At 37.2% G+C, this 16,472-nt stretch overlaps 1 protein-coding gene across 2 annotated transcripts in view; it reads right to left on the bottom strand.

Moving 5' to 3' along the window:
- Tbc1d8b (TBC1 domain family, member 8B) overlaps positions 1-15,665 on the bottom strand; it is a 69,258-nt gene extending 53,593 nt beyond the window's left edge. The window contains exon 1 of one of the 2 annotated variants that reach the window (XM_006528546.3): positions 15,319-15,665. In XM_006528546.3, the coding sequence (XP_006528609.1) occupies positions 15,319-15,448 (130 nt within the window). In that variant the 5' untranslated portion in view covers positions 15,449-15,665. The remainder of the gene's footprint in view (positions 1-15,318) is intronic. The other variant, NM_001081499.2, reaches the window with a different exon arrangement.
- Positions 15,666-16,472: the final 807 nt, after the last annotated feature.

The raw sequence follows: 16,472 nt of genomic DNA, 5'->3' as shown, positions 1-16,472 counted from the left end.
GGTTGTCCTCTACACTCCAAGCGCATGTGCACACATACACATGCTCACACCTACCCAAACATAACACAGACAAAAAAGAATATATATTTGGAATGGAAAAACCAACATTTATAAATATAAGTGGTGTTTGGGAAAATGATAATTTAATAAAAATACATGAGGTTCAATTGTCCAAGTCTCTTACTTGAAGTACTTGGAAAGTTGTATAATAAGGCTGTGTATTTTTTTATTAGACAAGAAGGTAGAACTAGTACCCGAGAATACTAGATGAGCTGAATTCTGGCTTTGTCACGTATGCCAATTTGAACATGTTAAAGTAGTTTCCATTTCTATATCCTCGTTTGTAAAATAAGGGAGACAAACCAGAATGAACTGCAAAGGGTACCACAAAGATTAAATGAGTTATTAGAGCAGTAGTTCTCAACCTTCCTAATGCTGGGAACTCTTCATGTTGCGATGACCTCTAGCCCTGAAATTATTTCATCGCTACTTCATAACTATAGTTACTACTGTTATGAATTATAATACAAAGATCTGATAAGCAGGATATCCGATATGCAACCCCTGTGTAAGGAGTCACAACCCACAGGTTGAGAGCCATGGACTTAGAGCAATGTTCAGTAAACAGTAGAACATTCAATATTAGTTATTTTGAATTATATAAGAACATTTTAAATATGTAAATAAGGGGGAAATCGTCATTATTGAGAATGTTTTGGCAAAATGATTTTCTTTTCAACAATTCCTAATTCCTCAATTTTGAATTCAAGGATCTTGCTCAATTAGTTCCATTGTAATTATCTGATTATATTTCCTACTACTTCCTGGAACAAAATTTTCTGTTCTCTTAAATAGCCAGTTAATTTTTCCCTTAGGGTCTTTGCTGAACAATTATCTTTTTACTGAGAAATGCTAACAAAAGTGTTCTAGCCCAGTCCAGCTAATCCAAACTGTGTATTTTCTTTAAGACCTACTTCCCTATAAAAGCTTTAGTAGCAATGCCAAGCAATATTTTCCCTCTTCTCTGGGTACTTATAATACTTCAATTTTATACTTCATAACTGGGTATTTACTTCTTAGGTTGGTTATTACAATTACTTTCTAAGCATTTCATATATATACAGTCCCTGAGAATAACTATGTTACCTACCTTTGGGTTTGTATCTTATCTCTAAATACAATGAGGCATAGTGTATGGCCTTAACTATGTCATGGAATGGCTCAACTATATACAACTACTTTTCTATTTTCAAAAGCATTGGTTGGCTGAGTGATATTTCTGCTCTATGAACATTTCTTTTTAACTTAGCATACATAATTTCAAAAAATTAAAGACAACTACAAACCAGGCTTTTGGTTCTTTTCATATTTTTACCAACTATAAATGTGTTCAGATTTCAAATTAGCTTTGAATGAAAATATAAGTATGCTGGCATATATGGGATAGGAAATCATCAAAATCATAAATGGAAGCAAAATAGAGAATAAAAGATAGGAAAATTGACTCAGCAGAAAAAATAGGAGTGAGAATATGGACTAAATGTAAGATAAAAAGGGTTAGGAATGTGGTATAATGTCAGTTAGTAACATGACCAAGGATTTGGAAAGTGCAAAAATCTCTCAATAATTTCTAGGGACTGGAGAGATGGCTGGGTAGTTAAAAGCACTTGTTCCTTTGAATTTTAGCAAAGTTTCTTTAATGACTGTAGATGCCCTTGCATTTGGAGCATAGATGTTCAGAATTGAGAGTTCATCAGGGAGAGGAGGGGATAGGGGATTTCCGGAGGGGAAATTAGGAAAGGGAATAACATTTGAAATGTAAATAAAGAAAATGTCTAATAAAATAAATAAATAGAATTGACTTGAAACAAAACAAAACAAAACAAAAAGCACTTGTTCTTGCAGAGGACTCAGCACCCACATGGTTCACAACTATCCATAAGTGTGCACACGGTGCACATACAGACATGAAAGAAAAAGGTTCATGGACATCAAATAAAGTAAATCTAAAAACTTTTGTTTTGACATTTGGGGTATGTGAGAGAGGGGGGGGGTGGAGAGGTGAAGAAGATCTGGAAGGTGTTGGAAGAGGAAAAAATATGATCAAATATATTGTACATACATTTTAAAAGGAAGCATACATGACACCAGTACACTCTGATGCCAAATTGCAGGCCCTGAAAATATACATACAAATAACATACAAACAAAGCAAGTTATATCTAGGAATATATAAAAACAGTTATTGAAAAAAGAGCCCATGCATTGGAAAGAAAGCAAGGAGGGCTACATGGGAAGGTATGGAAAGAGGAACAGGAAGGGGGAAATGGTGTAATTATAGTCTCAAAAATAAAGGAAAAAAATCTTCAAATAAACCAAGTTAAAAAATAATAAAACAGGACAAATTGTCACCTACTGACACGCAACAAATTAGAATAGCACCCTGTAGTGGGCTTAAATTGAGCCTATTTAAAATTGTGTAGTGGCACACTTTCCTAGCCATATGGCAAGAAGTCCATCCTTTACATAAGAAAACGAAGCAAGATCTTTTTTTTAAAAAAAAAAAAAAAAAGAGTACTGCAATGGCAGCATGTAGGTTATAAAGAAATAAATCGAATACAGTCAAAAGTTAAGGTGTGGGCTGGAGATATAGTTGATGGCATGAATGGCTAGCATGCATGAGACCCTGAATTTTGGTCTTCAGTGCTGCAAAAGAAAAACAAAAGGAAGGTATGAATTGAAGATTTTATTGATGAACCAAGGATCAAAAAATCTAGATGGATATTATTTAAGAGGAGGTACTGGATAAGAGACCATTGGAATGAGGCAGGGGAAATGATTATGCTTCAACTAGTGAGGAAAGAAACAGAGGAGTTCAGTATACAAAGAAAGATAATTAAGCATCAAAGTAGTTGCTGCAAAAACGTGGACATGTAGTCAAGGATGAAAGAAAGCAGAGCTGAACATATGCAGATAGTCTTCTCAGAGGAATGTGAGTGAAATTACCCAAGAAATGAAGAAAGGAAGAATGTTCTCAATTTGAAGGTAGGACAGTGAACATATTCAAAAGACAAAAGAGTAACTAGCAAAAGACAACCAAAAGAGATGGACTGAAAATCAATTTGTGTGTGTGTGTTTGTTTGCGTGTGTAAATACATACAACAAATTGACGAAGTTGTCTAGTTTAAGAAATTAGCCAGGTGATGGTGGAGCACGCCTTTGATCCCAGCACTTGGGAGGCAGAGGCAGGTGGATTTCTGAGTTTGAGGCCAGCCTGGTCTACAGAGTGAGTTCCAGGGCAGCCAGGGCTACACAGAGAGACCCTGTCTCGAAAAACAAAAACAAAAACAAAAAAACAAAAACAAAAACAAAAAACAAAAAAACCCAAAGGAACAAAACAAACAAACAAAAAACCCAAGAAATTAAAACTTCTGAAATTATATTGGAATCTCACCACTTAGGAAGATCAGGCATTCAAAGCCAGCTTTGGTTCCATACCAAGTTGGAGGTTGGCCTGAGCTATATGTCCTATCTCAAAGGAGAAAAAAAAAGTATTTCTTTTCAACAGGGCAGTCTGGCTGCTAGTTTACTTGACACTCATCTTCCAAGAGTTTCATTTTAAACAAGGTTTGGGGAAAAGAAAAATGTATAATTGCAAGGAAAGCTACTTATTTATTTATGAGATTTTTAATAAAACTAGCTCAACTGTTATTTCTCTTTTTTTGCACACATTCTGAAAGATAATTATTAGAAGAACTGGTGAAAAGATAAGTAGGTAAAGTCTGACAGAAAGAACACGGGCAATGTTGTCCGAGGTGCAGAGAGCACAGGAAGAGAACACAAAATGATTTCTAAATGACACATCAGTCCTCTGATATGTTGTGACACTAGGGACAAGGTAGCCAAAATCACTGACCAGAAAGGTTTATTACTTTTTGGGGGGTAGGGCAACAGAAGTATTGACAACATTATGTCTTACATAATACAAAAGGGAATTGCTAAGATTTTATAAGTGCATGAAGTAGTTAGTTAATATAAAACTGTGCAACAAGCAACTGGGACGCTAGCACTTGAATACATTTCTAGTCACTTGGGAGAACTCTTCCAGCTCATTAAGGTGGGATCATCAAGTCCCTCCAAGTCAGGCAGGGATTAATGTGTGCCAATGTGTGAGTTCTAAAAGTACAAGAAAATAAGCCAGCAGCAATGGGTTGCCTTTCCATATTACAGAGGTTCATCATCTGACTGCCTGAACATTGAGGCTCATAAATGAGCCTGCTCATGGGAAACCATTGTAACTATCATAAATTCAAAAGACACCAGACACTATCAGCTGCATGGTAGAATAAGAAATTTGAAAATACTGATACTCGAATTAGCCTTTGAATGGCTATAACTATGATATCACTCAATGTTCTAGAATGTCCATGGAGTTTGGCAGCATCCTGGAAAAATAAGCTACACCCACCTTCTTAAGGAAATAATAAGTACATTAATTAATGTGAAATGTTTTTATTTAATAGAGTAAGATTACAAAAAATGCCAAGTTACGTGATATTTTTAAAGGCAGCTTTTTATGAATAATAATTACTACCACAAGCTAATCCTTTTGGCTAGATAAAGAATTGCAGACTTTGGAGATGAAAAACATCCTGATTAGTCATATAATCTAGTCTCTAGCACATTTACCTCCTCACAGTATCCCTTGCCCTTACTTCTTTAAGGCTTCCTATTTTTAAACTAAAGAAGATATTGTATTCCCAAAGGTCATAGTCAGGGCCCGTTATTTGGGTTTATGATCTGTAAACAGAACTCTGTGCAGAACGACTCTGCTTGGTTAATGTTGTTGTCAATACCCTAAAATCCTTATGATTTCATGGGTCATTTTGTTTTCATTTTGCAGTTAGTTCTACCTACTACATAGCCTATCCTGGAAATAATGGTTAAAAGTGTCACTCAAACTAGACTACTAAAACAGATATAGTAGTTCCTTTCTATAATCACAACACTTTGGAGATGGAGCCAGGAAAGTCATGGGTTCAAAGTCGCCCTCTGCTACACAGCAAGTTGAAGACTAAGTTGGGTTACTTGAGACCCAGCTCCAAAATAGGTCAAAAATAAACTACTTCAATACCAAATAAGGTCTGAACCATTATATTATGGACTCCATAATTCTTTTTAAATTATTTTTTTCAGTATCCAGGGCCTTGTTTATGGTAGCCAAGAACTCTAACACTGAGCAACATCTGCAGTTAAACCCCATGGTTCTTAATGTAGCCTAAGATGGCTAGATGTTTGGATACCAGATTACTATGAAATTATGCTTGTGATAAAAATACATTGACCCTTTTTTATAAATGTAAGCACTGACCTTAGTATTACTTGTTATAGTAGAGACTGTTTTTAAAAATATATATGTGAGCCAGGTGTAGTGGTGCACGCCTTTAACCCTGACATTCAGAAGGCAGCGGCAGCATGTGGACCTCTGGGAGACCAAGGGTTACATAGTGAGTTCCAGGATAGCCAGAGCTACATAGTGAAACTATCTAAATTAAAACAAAACAAAACAACAAAATATATGTTTATATTTACCCATTTTAATTTTATGTCATCAGCTTTTGTTCAAAAATGAAATCTTTATTTTCTTCTTGATAACTTGTTAATTTTGAGATTATAATGTAATTACATCATCCCCTTCCCTTTTTTCCTTCTAACACCTCCCACATATATCCCCTTGCTCTCTTTCAAATTCATGGCCTCTTTGTCTTTAACTGTTGTTACCTTTGTGTGTGTTACTAAATAATTCTGTATAATGTCAGTTGTATTATGTTTTCAGGGCTACCATTTTGTATTCTATAACCAATTGGTATGCTTTTCCCTAGGAAAGACTGTTGCTCCCACTCTCAGTCATCTTTAATTACCCATCGTTCTTTGTGTAGAGTTAAGACTTTGTAATGACCACAAAGATCCATCTACTTTGGCATGTTTACTGTCGACCTTGTTCAGCTGATGAGTAGATAATGTTGTTGGTGAGACCTCATAGGTGTAGCTTCTGACATTTCTAGAAGACACAAACTCCCTGTTCCTTTGGCTCTTACACTCTTTTCACCCCCTTTTCTGTAATGATCTCTAACTGGGTTCCACACTCTGCAGTTTTGATTGGTTGTATATCACTGCTTTTACCTGAGCACTCCAAACCACCCAGATCTTTCTGATTCTTGATTTTTTCCCTTTTATATTCCATGATAACGATTCTCAACTCAAACAACAAATTTGAGTCAGTCAGAAGAGTTTTAAAACTTAAGTTTTGAAACTACTGAAGCCCAAGGATTATGACTTAATTGATCCATCCTAAGATATTGTTGTTCTATTTTTCTTTACTTACAATATAGCAGTTTGTCTATGTATATCCATAATAATCAACATTTTTATTTTGTCTTCTTTCCAGAAATATTTTAAATTAAATCCAAGACATCAATTTCTCCATAAATACAGCAATATCATTTAGTAGCTTTTAAAAGTTCCTCAGTCAAATGTAACAGGCAGCCAGTGTTAAGAACACAGCCAGTAGGTTAGTGTACGTGCTGCCAAATCTGCCTGAGTTTGATCCCTAAGACCCATATGGTGAAGAAGAGAACTGACTTCTACTTGTCCCCTTGTTCCCCATACAGACATACACAGCATCAGGGTAAACAAATAAAATCTAATAAAAAGTACACAGATCAATGATTGCCCCTTCCAATTTCTTAATAATGAATGCCTTTTTTTTTCCCTGTACTGGAGCAATGATTTTGATAAGCAAGGAATTATGAAGAGTTGAATGTTAAAGGAAAGGCCATTGGAATAGCTACAAGTTGAAGATGGTGCTTTTGATGGCTAATGTTGGCCATCAACTTAACATATCTAGGATGGAGGAACATCAATTGAGGAACTGCCTCCATCAAATCAGCCTGTAGGAACATCTGTGGGGGCATTTTTTGATTGCTATTTGATGTACAAGTACCCAGTCCACTGTGAGTGATACTATCCCTAGGCAGATGGTCCATGGTTGTCTAAGAAAGAGTCTGGAAGCAAGCCAGTAAGCAGTGTTTCTTCCTAGTTCCTGCTTCAAGCTCCTGCCTTGGGTTCCTGTTTTGGCCTCCCCAGATAATGGGTTGTAACATATAAGATGAAATAAACCTTTTCCTACCCCCAAGTTGGTTTTGATCAGAGCGTCCTATTACAGCAACAGTAAAGCAAACTATGGAGTGTTCATTACCAATATGCTAGTTTAGTACACAAAATAATGTGTACTTTTTTGGGGAAGCAGTTCTGTTTATAAAGTAGATTGAGGGCACTGTGTAATACAACACTGTTCTAGCTGCAGAAGAATAGTGTAAACAAACTTTCTAATTACCAATAGGATTCATTTCTAGTCTCTATAAAATGTTTGATTATATATTTGGTCCATAGTAATGACTGTTGTAACCTTACAGCTGATTCTTTAATCATAAGCTGTCATGCTTACAAAGTCTAGCCAGTACACCTTTACTGAATTTTTTATAATGTCAGTCTCATTAAAAGTTAATGAGAAAACTAATTAGTAAACTGCCAATGCACTTAGTAAGAAACATATTCAAGTAAGAGAAAAGTATTTTCAACGGAGGTTATAAATTTTCCCGATTCTATTATTTTGCTACCAGATCTAAACCCTTCAAACAGAACTGTGAGTGATTATTTTAGAATAACCCAATGGCCACATGGCATTTTGAAAGCTGCCAATTTTACATGAGGAGCTTTGGAAAACAGTTAATAAAAAATAATTCTTTAGGTTCTATTTTTTCATCCTTGAACATTTAAAAAAAAACATTTTGGTTCATTTAAAATAAGAAGAAAACAAAGATAATAAAACCCAACAATTATGATTATCCATTGCTTTAAAACCTTACTCCTTTACTCTATATAAGGAAGAGAAAAACAAGCCCCTATACTTTCCATTGAAATATCATCAAAGACCAATTAAATGTCAATTTTTAGATCTTTTTAACTCACTGTTTCAAATTTTCCTCTGGTATAGATGAAGATGTTCTTTCCCAACAACCTTTATATAGTTATTAACAGCATCGTATCTTGAGTCCCACGTTTCTAATTCCAAATAAATGCATCTGGAATATCTACTCTGTCCCCAACAACTGCTATGTTTTGCTTTATAATATCATTCCTCAGTTAGAATACCTTTTGACTTCTCCCTAGCAAACAGCCTCTCAGATACTGATAGTGCTTATAGACAAATGATTTAATTAAAAATGATCTAAATTGGATTTTGGCAAAAAGCTCCACAGATGCCACACTGGAATTCTGCCACAAGTATCCCAGCTATTGTTATTTATTTCTGATTTTAGAAAAATTTTGTTTCCTTTTTTTATTTATTTTTATTTTTTTAAATTTTTTTTTATTTTTTATTATTTTTTTTTTTTTTGGTTTTTCCAGACAGGGTTTCTCTGTATAGCCCTGGCTGTCCTGAAACTCACTTTGTAGACTAGGCTGGCCTCAAACTCAGAAATCCACCTGTCTCTGCCTCCTGAGTGCTGGGATTAAAGGCGTGTGCCACCACGCCCGACTTGTTTTCATTTTTATAGCACCTCTGCTAATCATAAAATATATCAGAGCTAGGTATAGAAAACTGGACTGGAGGTTTTAAATATCTATTTATTCATAGATTAAATAAGTCAACAAACTGAGCTACTATCCCAGTAATAAAATACTTGTTTACTTGTTTGTCAAATGCTCTAGAAGACTGCAAACTTTGTAGGAACCATGCCTATTCTATTAACCAAAATCAGTAACAATACATTTCACTGTATCTGATTACAGTAAAATCATTCCAAGAATTATTACAATTTATTCTGTTACCAGATACAATTGGCTCACATGTTCTAAATCCCTCCAGTCTCTGCTCATAGATCAATTTTTGAACCCCTTCCTTGTGTATCAGAACATCTTACTTTATTCTTCATATTGGTTATCACCTCCACTCGTATCACACAGGGTTTGACTGTTTATCCCTCTCAGCTAGAATGAGACCCCATGGAAAAAATTGTTTTAGTTACTGCTCTATCTTCAGCAATTAAAAACAGTTCTTGGGGGCTGAAGAGATGGCTCAGTGGTTAAGAGAACTGGCTGCTCTTCCTGAAGACTTGGACGTGATTTGCAGCACCCACACAAAGGCTCACAACTATCTGTAACTCTAGTTCCATGGCACCCAATGCCTTCTTCTGGCCTCCATAGGCACCACATACTCATACATGCATACGTGCAGTCAAAATATGCATACACATACAATTAAAAACAAGCAAACCAATCCTTGATTGTTAGAAGGCATTTAGTAAATACTTGTTCAGCAAATATGTGTGCAATCACATTTAAGATTTTGTATTATCCTTTGTACTTACATAGCAGTGGCAAAAAAAAGGCAAACAGGACAAAATTCATAACAAAAAGGCAACACAAAGCCCATGTAACCACCATCACAGCAATACGGCAACTATGCTGTTTATTATTTTCAGCTTACTTTATACCCATATTCCTTCCTGAACTGTCCACACGCAGAGAGAGATTTCATAAGCTGAATTGGTATTCCTTCTTCAAGAATTATGCTTTAAAAATACTAGTAGGAGAACCAAAATTGTATATTGTTTTTCAATAACATTCTCCAGTACGAGTGGTACTTAGATCTGTAGAAGTGCTATTTGGAAACTGCTGGGATTAGAGCCATCCTAGATCAAAGGAAACTTGGTCATGATAAATTATTCTAATTCTCTTAAATTATCCTGATTATAAGTAACAGATGTATAGTCAGCATTATCATATTCCCTAGTGATTATCAGGATTGTGCTCTTGCAGTGTTATCATTATGTTGGACATATTCAATATTATTCCTTCAAATCAATTTCTATATACAACATGGAAAATAACTATTAGGGGAAATGGTTAGGGAATATGGGGAAACTGGGGAGCGAGGAAGAGAGGGAGAGGACTAAGACTGATTTCTTTGGTCTTTAGGGCCTTAAAATAGCATTTAATAGGAAAGGTGTCACATTTGGGTACTGCCATGTGGGTACTGAGAATTGATTTCAAAACCCATTTGACTTACACTACAGTGACCTGAGATAGAGAAGACAATGTTATCTTCACCTCACAGATGAGTAAGCTAAGCTTTTATTTATTAAAAAAATTTTTTCAACTCTAAAGGGACCAAATACATATTAAAGAACAACAACAACAACAACCAAAAAGGTAAAAAGCTAAAAGAAGCAGGGTTAATGAAGGAAGTGTATCACTGGATGGTGCATCTGTACACTATGAATGCTGGCTTCAAGATTATTGAAGCAAACGTTCCACACGATAGCATCCAGAGTTGGGGCCTGCCTGCTTGCCTGGAACATCTTAATTCTTCTGAAGGGGTGTGTGTGTGTGTGTGTGTGTGTGTGTGTGTGTGTGTATTTGTATGCGTGTGATATCTATATGTATATATATTCCAAAGGTATATAACATATCTTTAAATATGAAAGGACAGGTTGAAGTTTTGAGCAATGAAGACGGTCGGTTTAGTCGTTTTGTTTTCTTGATAGAAGGGAGGATTATTGACTGCCTACCTATAAGCCTTTTGCTGTTTTAGGCACTTACTGATTATGTCTCTCACCATTTTCCTTCCCCTATCTGCTCCTAGGGTCTCTTCCTTTGCAGCAAAGAGTAGAATATATTTGCTCCTATGCACCTTAGGGCCATGAACCTGCAGTCCTTAAGAGTTAAATTAAAGTCATAATTATACAGATTATATGTAAAGGGTTTGGGGGAGACATACAGATTTATAGTGTTAAATAGAAACATATGTACCCTTTAGCTTAATTTTAAAAGCAAGAAAATTGATAACACTGATCATTTTAATTCTTGAAACCTACAAGGCTGCTTTTTTCTTATTCCAAGGATTTTTAAATTTTATTTATTTCTATGTGTATGAGTGTTTTGCCTGCATGTATGTCTGTGCACCATGTGCATGTCTGGTGCCTACAGAAGCCAGAAGGTGTCCTGTGACTGAAATCATAGACAGCTATGAGCTGCCATGTGGGTACTGAGAATTGAATGTGCTCCAACAGAAAAATAGTCACTGCTATTATCCATTGAACCATTTCCCCAACTCTCAAGAGATCTTTAAGGATACTTTTTACTTGATTTTACAGGGATTAGATGCTTAAAGGATTGGGGAAGGAGCATAAAATATGATTTGTCCTCCCTACTGTTCACCATGTGGGGTTTTCCTTTTTCTTTTCTTTTCTCTTCTTTTCTTTTCTTTTCTTTTCTTTTCTTCTCTTTTCTCTTCTTTTCTTTTCTTTCTTTCTTTCTTTCTTTCTTTCTTTCTTTCTTTTGAGACAAGTTCTTTCTGTTTAACCCTGGCTGTCCTGGAACTCACTCTACAGATCAGGCTGGCCTCAAACTCAGAGATCCACCTGCCTCTGCCTCCTTAGTGTTGGGATTAAAGGTGTGCATCACCACCAACCTGCTGGGACTTTCTTTTTGATAAGCCAATATGATACTTTATTCTGAGTATGAGTTGCATGTGTATGGGGAGTAGGACTTTCCAGACCTATCATAAAATGGTATGTTTACCCTTTGAGATTTCTTTGTGAGCACGGAATCCAATAACATTTTGCTAACACATATGTAATATGAACATTTCCAGAGTTAGACTTTTGAGTTGGGGGCTTAAGCAAAAGAAAAGCTTTGGGTTTCTATGACATGGACAAAAAAGGGTTAAAAATTCCCTTTATTACATGTGTGTTTAGAGAAAATCATTTAGAGTGATTCATAAAGTATACACAAATATAAAATGAAAGATTACATCAAATATTTTAAAATAAAGTGCTTTTTTCAAATGTAACCATGCTCTAATTACACAGATGCCTTAATTTCAAAGGGATAGTACCAAAGTAAAAGAGGAGATAAGGAAACAGAACTATTTATACTCTTTTGTTTTAATGTTTGTTTTCAACCGGTGTTCTACATGAAATTAAAAATAAAAAGGTCTGCTGATGGTAACTATAAATCCAGTGTCTAAGATCCTTCTTACCATTATTCAGGTATGAAAACTTCAAGAGTAAAATTCTTTCAACAAACACCCAAGACTTCCTGATTGGCAGGTCTCCCTAAGCCACATTCAGGAGAGTACTTAACAGGAGGTAGTCTACGTAGTGGCTCTCATCTGCCAAGCAGAGAAAATTGCTGATTTGTGCTTAATAAGCCAAGTATGCATAAATTATTTTAATTACATCAAACAAGGGGCTAAATTTAGCTGCAATCGTGCAGTCTTTACCTTTCTCAACCAAGGGAGAATGTGAGGCAACTAGAAAAACCCAGGGTAAAATAGTCTCTAAATAAACAAGAAACCAAAGCAACAATAACAACTTTGGGTATAACAAAAAATTTTTTACAAAAGTTCCATTCTGCTGTAACCTAGGATAACTAAGAAAGACAAAGTTTGATAAATGATCAGTAATCTAACCAGATGCCCACTAAAAATATCTTATAATTCTAGAAAAGGGACCTTGGGACTCTAATGTGAAGATTCTTTTGAGAGAATCATCATTATGAAAGAAAAATTAGTTCACCAAGCTTAGTGTGGTAGTGAATACCTATCATACCAGCATTTGGGAGGATGAGGAAGAAAAACTGTCAGTTTGAAGCTGGCCTGAGCTATATAATTAGACTCCCCCACTCAAATGGAATCAACTAAATTTCATCAAATCTATACTCAAGATATAATATTATGGGGGTGGGGATTACTCCCAATCATCGCATATCAAAGAAAACAAATTTTAAAGTACAATTATTAACATTTCTCAAAGGTCACTGTCATTTCTCCATTATACCAAACATAAACTAATCTTATAAAGGGATAGTACGTAACACGACAACATATCAAATACATAAAATGGGCAAAGGCAGGTTTATGCTGGCCTATACTGATGCTCTGATGAAAGCTAATGGAAATGAGGACAGCACAGCTCTTAGCTCCACAAGTTTAACTAAGAAGGCAGTAGTTAGGCAGCCATGAAAATCAGCATACACTTTTGCTCTGAACCAAACGGAACAACAACAACAACAAAAACATTTAAAATATCTCTTTGCTCCTTTTTGAGTTATTTTGTTAAATTTATATGACTTTGGTGGTTATTTCAGGCATGTTATTGTCACAAGGAAAACAGTCATGCAGATACAAATTGACTATAAGTTACTCATCACAGCACATATCTGCAAGTGATAGAAATTTTCATTTATTTCTTCAGACGAAGTTCCTTGTGTTCTAGCAATGGGGAACTAATAAAAGAGGTGAGTGGGGTAAAGAGAAAATCCATTTTAATTGACCTGTTTGATACCACAGAGAAAGGGGGATGGGACCCTCACAGATGTGAAGGGGGAATGGGTTGAAGAACTTTGGGAGGGGGGACCAGGAGGAGGACAACATTTGGGATGTAAATAAAGAAAGTAATTAATTTTAAAAAGAAATTTCTATTTGAATGAAACTGTCATTTCAATGAAAACTTTTCTCTAAAACAACTTGTAATTTTTAAAGTTCAGGAAAAAATGTAAAATGCTACTTTTATTATAGGGGCAATTTTTGTTCCCATACTGCCTGAAGGCCCTTTTTAGAAGTTGGATAAGTCAGATGATTGTTAGTTGTAAAGTCATATATCTCATAGGACATATGAATTCTATCCACATTAGAGGAGGCTCGCCTTAACATAAACATACCTTTATGAACATTATCTTACAGTTTACACGCATATCTCCATAGAGTAAGCACCATTCTTTTTAGCCAAAGAAGATCAATGTCACATAAGCCACGAAACTTCTTCCTTCAACCCTTCAGTAGTCCTTTGGTTCTGATTCTATTTTTTTCTAGTAAACTAGTTAATCTTCCTAGTCTACTTCCACCCTCCTCTCTCAACCCAGCACTTTAAAGGCAGTGACCAAAATTATAATTCTAGCACAAAGTGGTACCTTAAGATTGCATATATGAGACTTTATACCCCATCATAGGTGGAATCAAGAGTGGTAAGGCAGGAGTGGGTGATTGGTTGAAGGAGCACCCTCATAGAGGCAAAGAGGAGGGGGGCAGGGAGATATGGGATAAGGGGGTGTGGAGGGGAAACCAGGAAGGGGGATAACATTTGAAATGTAAACAAATAAAATGATCAATAAAAAAAGAATCTCAGAAGAGAAAAGCAGTTTAAACCCACCATAAAAAAAAAAGATTGCATATATGAAAGAATTTGATCAATGCCATCCAACAGGCAAGAGGTAAGGATATGATCAAAATTCAGGTGGTCAGATTTTTGCTTCTTCCCTCTACATCACCCTCCCCAAATTAAGCTGCTCCACCACTTCAAAGCCCTAATACCAAACTAAGAATTACCATGAAAAACAGCTCTTGTCTCTCCAAGGTCCAAATTTGTAAAAAGCCCCTATGGAAGACTAAGGATCTAAAAACAGCCTTCTTTGTAATCTTCAGACATGGACCAGTTTTGAATTAAGATTAACAACTGTGGGAGACTGGCTTAGAAGAGTTGAGTCTCCTTCTTGTTTAATTGGTTTGGTTTACACATCTTTGAAAGAAGGGGCAGAGCCAAACTCACTGGAGAGAAATGTACTCTTAGAAGAATACAGGGATTCCAAGGGTTGAAAACTTGGATATAGCAAAAGACGCGAAACTGAGAGGAGGTGAGTAATTCTGAGGGCTACTCCTTCACTTCCCCAGCATCAAGCAGCCCCATGCCCCGACCCAAATCTCACTTGCAGCCTCTCTCTCAAGGTGTGATTGGGGCACTTCGTTCTCCTTAGGATTCCCATGTCCTAGCAATGCCCCTCACACACTCGCACTCACTCCCTAGGGTGGTGATTATTTGTATAGGTTTTGGAAAAAAAGTTAAGTCCACACCCGCGAACCCGCTCTCCTCGCCTGTCTTAACGGGACTAGTCTAGCTAGCGCACTGCACTGCCCATCAGCCCCCTTCGCCATGGGAAGCGACCCATCAGGTACTGGAAACCCCCTTAGCTTCTCCTATCGCGGTAAGACCCAAAGAGCAACTGGGAGTCCTGTGCAAGACAGTCAGGACGCGGTGGTAGCAGAGGAAAGGTGGTGGCGGGAGCAGAATTCCCCAGTCAGTCGCCCTGGGTTTAAGATGAGGCAGCGGGCAGCGACGAGTAACTGTTTGCCTTGCCACCTATTCAGTGACAGCGGACCCAGCCCTAACGCAGGTGTAGCTGGCCACAACCTCTTACCTGTAAGTCCCCCTCCTCCTTCTTCCCCGTAGCCTCGACGCCTTTGCAGGACAAAGTACTCGTTGGATCTTTCCATCAGCCACAGCTTCAGCGCATTTTTCAACAGCACTTCCTCGGGCTTCAGCCACATCTTGAAGAACTTTGTGCCGCCTCGGGAACGGAGGCGACCTATTTGTCCTCCTCACCTCCACCCTCCCAGCCTGTCTTTACCCCTCTACTTCTCCTCCCACCAAGTCTTCCGTTGGCGGCGGCGCCTCCGGAGGTTTTCCACACTTCCCCCAACCGTGCCTTCTCTCCCACGTAGGCAGAGAGAGTGCCAACTCCCTCCCACGGAGCTACTGCCAGACTGGGAAATAGCCCCGCTTCACCTCCTCTTGGGAGTTGTAGTTTTCTATCCACTTTTCCCGTACCCGGTCTAATATAGCCCTAGACTACATTTCCCACAATGCACTGGGTTACTAGTTGGGTGGGTTGGGGGCGCCTTTGAGGCGCTCCCGCCACCAGTTAAGTGAGTTTAGCCTGTGTAAAGTTAAAGAGGGTTTTCTTTTGTCTTTTTGCTTCAAATAAGCTAACCCCGTGTATGACAGCAGTGTTCCTAGTTCTTTTATAGTGAGAGGACTAGTTTGTTGAAAACAAAGTTTCCGGCATTTTTGAGTAATGGCCCATCCAGGAAGCAGTAGCCTGCAGCAACTTCCATTTACTTTGCGCCTATTAGGTAGTAGGTGATTTCTCAGGTAATCCTCAGGGAAATCTTTCAAAGTGGATCCTCCGCTTTGCTCGCTAAGCGCTAGCAAGCGAAGTTACTTACCCACGCTCTCACAGTGGGTGAATAGACTTGTTATTCAAAAGCCTTGCCTAAATTAAATTCTGTCCATTCATACCAGAAGAATGTAAATCTCAGAAAACACTTCTTCACACACACACACTTGCGATTATCCCTTCCCCCATGCTGCCTCTGTTTATTTGACTACTGGCTGAAAAATCTCTACTCCAACTTTTTAGGTATTTCTTTTTTTTTTTTTTAACCTTAAAAAACAAACAAACACCCGAAATTCCTTGCAGGGCAGGGCAGCCTATTTTCTTGATACCTTGACAATGCTGCACAACAGCCTACGCACTAAAATGAAAGAGTTCTGCTGTGAGGAATTATTTGA

Source organism: Mus musculus, chromosome X, assembly GCF_000001635.26.
Source record: "Mus musculus strain C57BL/6J chromosome X, GRCm38.p6 C57BL/6J".
Classification (NCBI taxonomy): Eukaryota; Metazoa; Chordata; class Mammalia; order Rodentia; family Muridae; genus Mus; species Mus musculus.
This window is presented reverse-complemented; position numbering and strand designations above follow the sequence as displayed.